Genomic DNA, 12,498 nt, shown 5'->3' on the forward strand with positions numbered 1-12,498 from the left:
TCTATGTGATCCCACAGGGAACAGCTCTTCCCATAGGCAATTGTCACTGCCAGCATCTCCCAAGGTGTGGGCACAAGGACAAGGGGCTGGAGGTGTCCTGTCAGCTTCACGTGCCACCAAGTCTCCCTGATGAAGCCAAAGGGATACTTGCCACACAGGAATAACACAGGGCCTGCCTCAAAGGGACATCTGAGATCAAGACTGATTTATTTTACTTTCCCCACCGCTCTGGCACAGAGGCATCCAGTGCCCTGTCTCCACCTGGCAGCTCATGCACTCAAATCCGAGGGGAATGTACAAGGATTGTGAAACACCCATTGTTTGAAGAGCACCTGAGGCCTGAATGGAGCTCTTCCCAGTGAAGGACACTTCCCAGACACTTCCCAGCTCCAGGTCACCCATGTTCCCAGCTCAGGGGTTCAGACCAGCTGGGACAGAGACCAGCAGATTCTCATCACAACAGACCCTTTGCATGGGGCTTTGACGCCTCTTCCCAGGCCACAGAGTTCCCTAAACGTGCATTTTAACAATGGGCAAAATCCAGCCCTGAAATCATTACCTGCCAGAGACAGGTAGGACATGTTATGTTATAGCATTATCACATCTCTGGAACTCACACCAGCTGGTACCACCTGCCTCTCACTACAGCCGGGCACAGGTCAGCAAAATAAATTACTCAATTACCAGAAAATCCAGTAGGACTGAACACATAATTAGTCTCCTTAAAGCACAGAGCAATCAGCATTTTTGTTTCTTGGTCTCTTTCCTCGCCCAGGCCCCGTGTTCCCTCACGCAGGGACTCTGCTCAGGGGGTCCTGTGTGGTCACTCCTGTGACTTGGTCAGGCCCTGGAAGTTGGGCTCTGTGCAGGGGGGCAGCGCTGCTTGCCGGCTCAGCAGCTTCTCCAGGGCGGCTATTTCTGCATCTCGTCTCTCAATGTCCTCAAAGGGAGTCCAGGACATGTCGTGCTGGAGCTTGTAAGCACCGAGAAATTCGTGGGGAGTGGTTCCCCATTCCTGGTGGAGAAAGGAGAGATTTCATCAGTGCCCAGTTTCCCTCAGCTGGGCTGTGCTGTCCCTCAGCCCCCAACCTTTGATGCGCTCCCAGCTACGTGACCATCCCATTTCTTAACCTAAAAACAGGCTCAGCTATCCTGAATCCAAGATCATGTCGAGCCCCAGCACTGCTGACACAGGGAGGCTTGAGGGTACAAGATCTCCCTGACCTGCCCAGAGGTTTGCCCTGAAGCCTTCACCCTGCATGTAAGAAAATGGGTGGCCTGGAAGGAGGAGACCTCCAAGACCACCTTCCAAGCTGCAGACAAACTCAGTCTCTGGGCTGAAGCACCTGAAGACATCAACCTGTCAGGTAGCCACGCCGGCCACGAAAGGCTCAGAGAAGAACTGCAGAGACCAAAAGGCAGAATTCAGGTCCATGCACCAAAGGTCTGCTTGCCATCCTCCACCAAGAGCCAGAGAACTCCATAAGAAGGCTCTGGCCCCAGCAGACTAACTGGCAAAGGCCAACTGAGCAGCAGCCAACAAAGCCCCCACCAGGCTGGTGCTTTTTTCTGAGGTCCACACATCCACAGACACCATAAACATGACTTTTTTTCCCCCTCTGTGCTCCCTCAGGGGCTGTAACCACCCACCTTAGGAGACAGGATGGAGAAGTACCGCTGCCCGCTTTCCCGCCTGTACATGTAGTAAATGTTTCCTGGCTTCTTCACGAGGTTGCAGGCCACGTGGTTCAGATCAGCATCTCTGTTAGCTTCATCCAAGACCTGCAAAACACAAACTTACATTTGAAATGAAATGACATGACAGTGTGCTGTTGCCAGAGCCCAAGACACATCACTTGACACACAGCTCACAAGGCCTTGATCTGCATGTCTGATTTCACCTGCCCCCAGGAAGGAGATGCTTCCCAAAGAGATTAGGTTTTCTCCATGTCTTCCCTGTCAGATGGACCTCAGAGCACCTCTCCCCGGAGGTGGAGATACCTCCAAGGATCTCTGCACCTCTCCCCAGGTTCACCTCTGTGCCTGACCCCACACACACAGCTGCTGGACCCTGGGGGCTTCCTGCTGCTGTCCCCAAGGAAAGGGGCAGGGAACAAAGGGGAATTCATCTCCCCAGCTCCACCAGTTAACGATTACATGACGTAAGTGCCTGCATGGTCGCAGGCCAGTTGCACTGACTGGCAGATCCTTTCCCACTCTGACTCCAGATTTCACCCCCCGAGGGTGAAGGGTGTATTGACGAGCACAGCTGAGCCCTGCTGGGTGCTGCCAGGACCAAAGGAGCTGAGACAAACGGGAAAGCCAAGCCCACCATCAGGGAAAGCTCATCGATCTCACGGGGCTCAGATCCAACCAGGGCCACACTGTCATTCCCACTGGGTCCTCCTGGGAGCACAGCACACTCAAGAAAATGTCACACCCCTTCCTAAATCCAGACTCATCTCTCTGTCCTCCCGACTCGCACCCAGGGCCACAGCTCCCCCCGAACGCCCGGCAGCGAGGGCAGGCGCTCATCGACGAGCCTCCTGCCCATCCTGGCTCACCTTCCGTGCCTGCTCCTGCAGGTGCCGGATCTGCTCAGCGATCACGGCCAGTTTGCTGCAGGCGTTCGCCCGCACGAAGTCATCGGCCTGGGAGAGAGGGAGGAGCGAGGAGGGCCGGTCAGGACGGGAGGAGCCGCAGCCCTCCCCAGACACGGCCACGCTGGAGGTGTCACAGCACCCCCAGGGCACTGGAGTGTCACTGGGAGGCACTGGGAGCTGCCAGGACAGGCTGGGGGGCAGTGGGAGGGAGCAGGAGGGACACACTGGGTTGGACCGGGAGGTAGCGGGATGCACAGCAGAGGCAGTAGGATTTACAGGGAAGCATTTAGGTGGGCCGGGAAGCTCTGGGGAACAAAGTGGACATCACTGGAAGGCGGTAGGATGTACTAGGAGGCACTGGAGGGAAAGCAGGACATGCGGGGGGATGGGGTGGGGGGGCACTGGGCTGTGCTGGGAGACACTGGAAGGGGCAGTAGGACATATCAGGAAAACTGGGGTGGACTCAGGAGGCACCGAGATGGACTCCGAGCCACTGAAGTGGGAATTTGACATACCAGGGGTGCTGGGATGGACTGGGAGAGGAGCGGCTGGAACATAGTGGGGTGAAGTGGTCAGTGGGACGCACTGGGAGGCAGCAGGGTATACCGGGATGGGACTTGGGTGTGATGCTCTGCGAGTCACCGGGGGGCAGCAGGGCACAGTGGGAAGCGGCGAGGTGCAACGGGAAACACCAATAGCCTGGGAACTCGGGAAGGCACTGCGGGGCACTGGGACTGGACAGTGGGAGATGGTAGGAGGCATCAAGAGGCCGCCGGGGTCACCAGAGAACAGTGCTGGGAGGCACCAAGGCTATGGCCGGCTGAGAAGGCCCCGGAGAACGGCCGGGAGGCAGCGGGGACACCGGGCCCAGAGCCATGCCCCCGACCGGCCCTCACCTGCTGCACCTGCCGCGCCAGGGCCACCAGGTCTCCGGGGTCCCCGACGCGGGCGGCGCGGCCGGCGCTGCCCTCCACCAGCGCCAGGGCCAGCCCGGGGCCGGCGCCGCCATGCCCGGGCTCCGCGCCGCCCTCCGCCATCGCCGACCCGCCCGCTTCCTGCCGCGCCGTCACCGCGCGCGCCGAGGGGGCGGGACCGCGGCTGAGGCGCTGCGGCCGCTGATTGGGCGGCGTGCGGGGAGGGGGCGTGGCGCGGCGGAGGGGGCGGGGGCGTGGCAGGGCGCTAAGGTCGCTGATTGGGTGATGGCCGCGGAGGGGCGCGGCGGGGGGGGCGTGGCTTGTGTCCCCACGGTGCGGCGGCCGGGTCGGGGCTCAGTTATGGCGCTGCCGCTGCCGCCGCCGGTCATGGCGCTGCTGCTGCCGCTGCCGCTGGCGCTGCTGGCGGTGGCCGCCACGCCGCCGGAGCCGTTCCCGCTCCCTGTTCCGGCCGACCCGCCGCTGCCGGCCCAGCCGCCGGACGCGCTGTTTGCCGCCGGCGCCGAGGCGTACGCGCGGGGGGACTGGCCGGCCGTGGTGCTGCAGATGGAGCGGGCGCTGCGGGCGCGGGCCGCCCTGCGCTCCCGCCTGGCGCGGTGCCGCCTGCGCTGCGCCAACGCCACGGCGGAGGGCGAGGAGGAGGGCGCCGACCCCCAGCCCGACCCGGTGCTCCGGGACCTGCGGTTCTTCCGGGGGCTGCTCCGCCGCGCAGCCTGCCTGCGGGGCTGCGGGCCCGCCGCGCCCTCCCGGTACCGCCTGAGCGAGGAGCTGGAGCGAGAGTTCGACCGGCGCAGCCCCTACAACTACCTGCAGGTCGCCTATTTCAAGGTGCGGGACCGGCAGGGAGGGGAGGGAGGGAGTGAGGGGAGGGAGGAAGGAGTTCCCGGTGCGGCGGGATGCGGGACGGGCGGGATGCGCGGAGGATGCCGGAGCCGGGCGGGGCTGGGGGGGGATGGAGGGATGGGATAGAGGGAACCGTCCGGGGACGATGGCGGTGCCGGGACGCGGGGGATGAGTTCGGTGCGTGCCCCGGCGGGATGGCCGTGCCCTGCCCCCCTCAGTGCCACGTCGGAGCTCGCCGGGGCCGCCCCCGTCACCGCCCCCCGCCCCGGGTTGCTCCGGGACATCCCGGGGGTCCCCTCCTCCCCGCGTGGGGTCTCCGCTGTCTCACCCCACTCGTCCCACCCAGATGAACCGGCCGGCGCAGGCGGCAGCGGCCGCTCACACCTTCTTCGTGGCCAACCCTGGGCACCAGGAGATGAGGCAGAACCTGGAGTACTACCAGGCCATGGTGGGGGTCCGTGAAGAGGACTTCACCGACCTGGAGGCCAAACCCCACCTGGTGAGACCCCCCCCCATCCCCTTCCAAAATCCCTGTGTGGTAACTGGTGCTGCGAGGACCCTCCCCATGGGGACAGGTAGCCCAGGTGATCCATCACAGGGATGGAACCCCCATGTTGAGCTCCCTCATCATCCCTCATCCCTCTGCAGAGCGAGTTTCGGCTGGGGGTCCGGTTTTACTCGGAGGAGCAGCCAGCTGCAGCCATCCTGCACCTGGAGAAGGCCCTGGAGGAGTATTTCGTGGCAGACGCCGAGTGCCGCGCTCTCTGTGAGGGACCCTACGACTATGAGGGCTACAACTACCTGGAGTACAATGCAGACCTTTTCCAGGCCATCACAGGTGGGAACTCTGCCTGCTGTGTCCTGTCACAAGAGCTGGGGACAGTTCTCAGTGGGTGGTTGGTTCCCAAAGGACCTGGGGGATGGTGGGTCCTTGAAGAGGGAAAACCCCCATGCTCGATTTCACTTGGGGGAATGTGGCTAGTAAGTGGCAGGAGGTGTTTGCCTGCACTCAGCACTTGGTGTGATGCTCAGGAATCCTCCAAATTCCAGAGGGATATGGAAAAACGGGAGAGGGACCAGCAGAGGGTCACCAGGATAGGAGGCCAGGAATGGCCGCTCTGTCCCCAGAGAGCAACACATCCCCCTCACCCATCACTTACCCCCAAAACCTGGCAAAGAGCCCCAGTGCCAGCAGGAGGTTGGAAACCCCTCAAGGTCCTGCCCACCAGCCTGTGGGTGACCACGAGCAGTGACATGGGGTGGTTTTTTTTTCTCCACCAGATCACTCCATGCAGGTGCTAAGCTGCAAGCAGGGCTGTGTCACAGAGCTGGCCTCACAGCCTGGCCGCGAGAAGCCTCTGGAGGATTTCCTGCCCTCGCACTTCAACTACCTGCAGTTTGCCTACTACAACAGTAAGCAGCTTCTGTGGGTTGTCAGGGCTGGGCACCCTGCTCTGGATGGGCTGAAATCATCAGTCCACAGAGTGGTTGGGTTGGGAAGGGACCTTCAAAGATTGTCTTGTCAGTCCAGCCCAAGATGCGGCAAAATCTTGGCGTTGGTCACTCTGAGGTCTCTCAATGCCCCATCCAACCTGCCTTGGAACACTTCCAGGGATGGGACAGCCACAGCTTCTCTATGCAGCCTGTGCCAGGGCCTCACCAGCCTCATCATGAAAAACTTCTTCCTTATGGCCAACCTAACCCTGCCCTCCTTCAGTTTGAGACCCTTGCTCCTTGTCCTGTCACTAAAAGCCTTGGTAAAAACTTGACCTCACATTTCTTGTAGCCCCTTGAGATATGGGAAGGCCACAAGATCTCCCAGGAGCCTTCCCATCTCCCGGTTCAACAGCCTAAATTTTCTCAGCCTTTCTTCCTAGACGTACTCCAGTCCTCTGACCATTCTTGTGGCCTCCTCTGGACCCACTCAAAGGGGTCCATCCACACCCTTCTTGTGCTGGGGATCCCAGAGCTGGAGGCAGCACTGTGGGGTGGGTCTCATCCAAGAAGAGCAGAGGGGCAGAATCCCCCCCCTCACCTGATGCCCACGAGGCAGCCCAGGACTTGAGGGGTTTCTAGGCTACCATGGCCAGATCCTGTACAATTTTTCATCCACCTTCTCCACAGGTGCTCTAATCCCATCCATCCCCCTGTCTTTACTCATACTGGCAGAGAAGCTTCCACCAGACCTTGTTGTACTCTGTGAGGTTCACACAAGCATGTTCCTCCTCTGCCTGAAATGTTCTGCAGGACATTTGGATCAGTCACCATCCATATCGCTGTATTCCCTGGCAGTTTTACTTTCCAAGTGAAATAACAGCCTGGAGAAGTATTTTTTTTCCCTTCTGCCTGCTGTCTACCTCTTGCTTCAAACCACAGCGGTGTGCTCCCCCTCCAGAGGAGTTACAACCCTGGCAAACACACCTGATTTGATTTTATTTCATTTTTTTAATTCGCCTCCATGGAAAAAAAACCTAAACTGTTTCTGTGCAAATTTCTCCGAAGGGAGGGGAGGAAAAATATGGCATCCAGGAAGATGGAAATCCTTGAGAAGAGACAGCTGAGAGGGGACTCCATCCATGTCTGTCAGTGCCTGCAGGGTGGGTGTCAGAGGATGGACAGAAATGGGGCAGGGTGCTTCAGTGGCTGGAAATTGCAGGTTAGCCAGGAGATGGTTGGGTCTGACTGCCTGGAAATGGGCCTTAGGAATTTTTCCAAGCAAGAAAAGGGCCCAAGCTGTGACCCAGGTTTCTGGAGGCAGGAGAGCACCTTGGATTCTGGATTTTGCCTTTGTGGCAGCAGTTATCCTTGCTCCAGGGGATCTGCCCTACTTGTGAGACCCTTTGCAGGACGACAAGGATTTTGTCACTCATCTCTCCTCCACATCCGCGTTTGCTCTGCCTCCAGTGCCCTTGGACATGCTGTTAAACAGCCCCACTTTCTCTTTGCAGGTGGGAATTACGAAAAAGCCATTGAATGTGCCAAAACCTACTTGCTCTTCTTCCCACATGACGAGGTGATGAACCAGAATCTGGCCTATTACACCACTGTCCTGGGGGAAAACCTGGCCAGACCCATCCAACCCCGAGAGGTGAGCCCTCAGCTGAGACATCTTCTCTCCTCCTCGGGGACCTTTGCAGAAGTTTTGGGGTCTTGTCTGGTCCAGTGTACAGGAAAGGATGGATTTAGGGTCCAACAAGCTGGAAAATAGCAGAGAGGCTGAAAATCGTCACTGGGAAAATACCTTTGGCCGAGTGAAGCTGGATGATTGGCACACAGGGACCCACTCCTCAGGGAGAGGGCTGGGAGAGGCAGGTGGACAGACTTTTTAGGAGGGTCTGAGGGTACCTCTGCTGCATTCTTCCACAACTGAAGTGAAATTGCTTAAAAAGGAGAGGATTTGGCTTCAAAATAGCTGGATCTGGGTGACCAGGTCCTGCCTGGGATGTGGTAGGCAGGAATGGAGGTCTCTACCCCACACCAGCTGGAGTAGGGAAGGGGTTCTGCTCCTAAAGAGCTTCCTGCAGAAGAGACACGTGTGTGTCTCTGCTGGACTGTCCTCTCCTCTCCCCAGGAGTCATCCACGCAGGACAGGGAAATTCAGGCAGGATGAGGAAAGCCACTTCCTTCCCAGCTGCCAGAGGGAGCAGGAAACCAGGGCTGTAGGTCTGGAGCAAGGGAATGGTGTAAACCTGCACCTTCCTGCCCATACTCAGTGTTCTTCAGAGCCCTGGTGCTGTACCTCACCCCCTCCCTGTGCCCCCTTGCCACAGGAGATCCAGGTGTACCACCAGCGGAGCCTGATGGAGAAGGAGCTGCTCTTCTTCAGCTACGATGTCTTCGGCATCCCTTTCGTGGACCCGGTGGGTGGTGCAAGACCAGGGGGACGTGGTGGCCAGGTGGAATGGGGATGAGGGGGTCTGCCTCCCGGCCAGGTCCTTGCCCAGCTCCTGATGCTGTTCTTCTGGCTGCAGGACACGTGGACACCCGAAGAGGTGATACCAAAAAGGCTGCGAGAGAAACAGAAGTGAGTGCTGTCCCCAGCCGAGCCCACCCGGTGGGGTCCAACAGGACATGCCCCTCTTCCTCTGCAGGGTTTGGGCCGAAGGCCATGGCACAGAGCTGCTGCCAGGGAAGGTGTTGATGCTGGGGGTGGAAGGGGCTGCTGGAGGGCAGAACTTTGCTCCCCATCAGCTCATGGGATGATGGGCACGAGTAGGTCGCCCCAAGCACCACGAGGGGAGCGAGGGGTGCATTGGAGTGACTCTCCCCAGTCTTGGGCTTTGTCACCAGCCCCTGAGCCAACTTGTCCCGCCCTTTTGTCGGCGCCTCTCGCTCCTGACGTGGTGGGGACAGTGGGATGGTGGGGCTGATGGCTGCCCCGTGCCCAGGGCGGAGCGGGAGACGGCGGCACGCATCTCGGAGGAGATCGGCAACCTCATGAAGGAGATCGAGACGCTGGTGGAGGAGAAGGCCAAGGAGTCTGCCGACATGAGCAAGTTCATCCGAGAAGGTGCAGAGCAGGGGAGGTGGGATGGGAACCTGTGACCCCTTGCTGCCCGTCCCTCCACGTGTGGGTGGCAGCAGGAGCAGGCGGCAGCACCGCAGCTTCCCCCAGGGTTGGTGGCGCGCATCCCCACGTCCCCCAACCCCGTTTGTGCCCCAGGTGGCCCCTTGGGGTACGAAGGAGCGAGTGTCACCATGAACTCCAAGGCCCTGAACGGCTCCCAGCGTGTGGTGGTGGATGGAGTCCTCTCTGCCGAGGAGTGTCGGGAGCTGCAGAGGCTGACTAACGTTGAGTGTGGGGACGGGGTGGGGGGCGGGCAGGGGGTGCAACTCAGACCACTGACACCCACTGGGCTTTGCAGGCAGCTGCCTCAGCCGGGGATGGCTATCGAGGGAAGACCTCTCCTCACACTCCCAGCGAGACCTTCTACGGCGTGACCGTCCTCAAGGCCCTCAAGGTCGGGGTGGGCGCGGGGGAGAAACGGGCTGTGGGGACACGGGGCAGGAGTCTGGGGGCAGGTGGTCACCCGTCCCCGCCTGGGGCTGAGCCCCCCTGTGCTGCCTGTGCCCCTGCAGCTGGGCCAGGAGGGCAAGGTGCCCCTGCGCAGCGCCCACCTGTACTACAACGTGACGGAGAAGGTGCGGCGCATGATGGAGTCCTATTTCCGCCTGGAGGTCCCGCTCCACTTCTCCTACTCCCACCTCGTGTGCCGCACGGCCATTGACGGTGAGCACGGCCCCAGGGAGCGAGCCTGGTCCTGTCGGGTCCCCTCCAGCAGCTGGAATTGGTCTGGTCTTGGATCTCTCCTCAGAGACCTCCTTGCTGCTCCTGGACTTCCTCCTCCTCTTCCCAGGAGGGTGTGGGGAGCTTGTCCCTTAAGCCCAGTTCAAGGAAGATGAGCAGCAGCTCTGTTGGTTGCCTCCAGTGGGGCAGGAGGGCTTCATGCCACACAGGATTTCAGCACTCAGAGGCATTTGGGATGGGTGCTGGGTGAGGCTGTGCCTGGAGGGCCATGGGAATGCCACGGGACAAGCCACGAGGGGCTTGTGCCACCCAAATGGCCTTGCGTGGTCCACGCTCCAGCAAGTGGAAGTGCTTTAGGCTACACATGACTTTCCTGTCACCTCCAAGCCCAGGATGCCTGGGGATGGACCCTGTTCTTGCACAGACAGAGGGGTCCTGATGTGCCAGGTCTCGTTCCACCCTAGAGAAGCAAGAGGGTCGGAGTGACAACAGCCACGAGGTGCACGTGGACAACTGCATCCTCAATGCAGAAGCTCTGGTGTGCGTGAAGGAACCCCCAGCCTACACATTCCGGGATTACAGGTACTGGTGGTGGCTGCCAGCTGAAGGTACCACGGCTTGGTGGTACCTGAGCTGGGAGGAGCCAGCTGGGAGGGCACCAAACCTGGGCTCTCCTGCCTCAGGCTCTTGCTGTGGGTGTTGGGGGAGCTCTGGACTCGCTGCTGGAGCTGTGGTCAGGGTTATTAGTTACCTCCACTCGGCCCCTGCTCCCTTTTTTTTCAGTGCCATCCTTTATCTCAACGGAGACTTCGAAGGAGGAGCTTTCTACTTCACCGAGCTGGATGCCAAGACGCAGACCGTGAGTAGCTCAGCTCCCAGGATCCACGTGCAGCCCCAAACCCAGCTCCTTCCTGCTGGCCCTGTCCCCTGGGAGCGTCCCCTGGGCCACTGCAGAGGATGAGCTGGGGTTGAGGGGGGACTGACTCGCTCCTGACTGGGGTCTCCCCCGCCTTGGCAGGCGGAGGTCCAGCCGCAGTGTGGCCGTGCCGTGGGCTTCTCCTCGGGCTCGGAGAACCCCCACGGGGTGAAGGCCGTGACCAAGGGCCAGCGCTGCGCCATCGCCCTCTGGTTCACCCTGGACCCCCGGCACAGCGAGCGGGTGAGCGCCCTCCCAGCAGCATGGGGTGGGGGTTTCAGTGGGACACTGGCCGTGCTTACCCCCCTCCCCCCCGTGGGTCTGCCCACAGGAGCGTGTGCAGGCAGATGACCTGGTGAAGATGCTTTTCGGCACGGAAGAGGGGGATTTGGAGCCAGAACCCGAGCAGGAGCCACCCGCTGCCGTTGTGGTGGGGAAGGACGAGCTGTGATGTCCCACAAGGGCCCAGGATGTCCCTGCCGGGACCAGTGACACCAGCATTGCAGCTTTGGGCTGCTCAGTCACCGGGGTGACATGTGGGACCCCCCTCTGCCCCTAACCCGTGTGGGGTGGGGCACTGGGGAATGCCCTGCCCTGCCCCTGCATCATCCAGCATCCCCCCGTGGAGCTGAGCTGGGATGTGATAGAGACTCAGAGGGGTGCTGTGTTAGGGCTGAGGCCCCAGTGCCACAGGTGCATTTGTGTGCCTTTTCCTGAACCTGCGGCTATTTAAGTGCCTTTTTCTGCAGAAAATGGGTGAATAAAGATATTTTTTTTTCTAAGCTGTTGCTGGCTGGAGGCTGGTGCCCCCCATCCCCCTTTGGCTGCCATCAGTGTTGAGGTGCAGCCTTGCCTCCTGGCAAACATTTCCTGAAGGGTGTTGCAGCCCTGCACCCCCACAGAGGTGTTCTGTGGGGGGACAAGGTGCCCCTGGGGCGCAGTGCATCCCCTGGACCCTCCTCCTGCAGCGTGGGAAGGGACCCACCATTCCGGCGAGGGAGGGAACTGTCCTTGAACAAGAAGGACATTGAGCCCTCTGGCACCCCCGGACAGGGCGTCGAATTGTTCCTGGCCATTACCATAACCATCCCGGGAATGTGGGCAGAGAGATCCTGCCCCGCCGCACCAGTACCCAGCACCCCCAGCCCACTGGGGGAGGGCAGAGGGCAGGACCCCTTCAGCATCAGGGTGGGCGAGGGGGGTGTGGGGCAGGGTTCCTGCAGGATGGTCCCACTGGAGGGTGCCCACCGTCCCCGGGGCCGACCCTGCCCACCTGGGCGCGTGAGCAGACTGCTGATGAGGCCAGGGCGGTTAACCATTGCCAGGTCCTGGGGCTGCCACGGGCTTGGTGTCACCGGGGTGGTGGCACGTGTCCCCCCCCTACACCCCGTGTCCCCCTCCTGCAGGGGGGACACCGCCGACAACGGCATCTTTTGTTGGTGCAGAGGTGGGTGGCGTGGTGTGCCCGAATTCCCTCGCTGAATGAGCCCCTTCCCTGCTCCCTCTCGAATTCCTGGAGCCACCCCCAGGGCCTCTGTGGCTGGAGGGGGGCTCCCAGCCCACGGCAGGGGTGCAGAGGGTCACCTCCTCCACACCCCCTTCCCCTCTTCCCATTGGGCACCCTCATTTTCCCATATCCCTGCACTGTCGCTTGAGGAGTCCCCATCTCCCTCAAGACCTAAATCTCTCCTGTAGGACAGAAATACTCCCCATGCCCCAAAGCTTTACCCCAAGGCCAAACTCTTCCCTCCAGGACTCGAATCCCCACCTCCAGCCCCAAATCACTCTCCTCAGATTCAAATCTCTCCCCCCTCAGACCCCAAATCTCTCCCACCAGGGAACCCAGTGCTCTTCCCTGGGGACCCAATGCTCCCTCTCAGGCCCATAATTCCACCTCTCTCTGCCCCCAGTACCCAATTTTCCCCCCAGGCCCCACATCACCACCTGCTTTGGCCC

The 12,498-nt window shown here is 60.6% G+C and overlaps 2 protein-coding genes across 2 annotated transcripts; one reads left to right on the forward strand and one right to left on the reverse strand.

Moving 5' to 3' along the window:
- Window positions 1-190: 190 nt before the first annotated feature.
- CUNH1orf50 (chromosome unknown C1orf50 homolog) lies at window positions 191-3,648 on the reverse strand. The gene is made up of 4 exons (XM_027901870.1): window positions 3,500-3,648; window positions 2,565-2,651; window positions 1,651-1,782; window positions 191-1,015 (listed from the first exon to the last, which is right to left on the reverse strand). Exons 1-4 carry the CDS (start codon window positions 3,638-3,640, stop codon window positions 824-826), a joined length of 552 nt encoding a protein of 183 aa, XP_027757671.1. The 5' UTR covers window positions 3,641-3,648; the 3' UTR covers window positions 191-823.
- Window positions 3,649-3,877: 229 nt separating this feature from the next.
- Window positions 3,878-11,199, forward strand: P3H1 (prolyl 3-hydroxylase 1). The gene is made up of 15 exons (XM_027901868.1): window positions 3,878-4,363; window positions 4,725-4,877; window positions 5,027-5,216; window positions 5,660-5,791; window positions 7,327-7,466; window positions 8,149-8,238; window positions 8,350-8,402; window positions 8,767-8,888; window positions 9,042-9,169; window positions 9,244-9,339; window positions 9,458-9,608; window positions 10,091-10,208; window positions 10,410-10,485; window positions 10,645-10,785; window positions 10,874-11,199. Exons 1-15 carry the CDS (start codon window positions 3,878-3,880, stop codon window positions 10,991-10,993), a joined length of 2,196 nt encoding a protein of 731 aa, XP_027757669.1. The 3' UTR covers window positions 10,994-11,199.
- The last annotated feature ends 1,299 nt before the right edge of the window (window positions 11,200-12,498 follow it).

This window comes from Empidonax traillii, unplaced genomic scaffold (assembly GCF_003031625.1).
Source record: "Empidonax traillii isolate 1590-97213 ecotype Southwest subspecies unplaced genomic scaffold, ASM303162v1 scaffold817:size391546, whole genome shotgun sequence".
In the NCBI taxonomy this organism is placed as follows: Eukaryota; Metazoa; Chordata; class Aves; order Passeriformes; family Tyrannidae; genus Empidonax; species Empidonax traillii.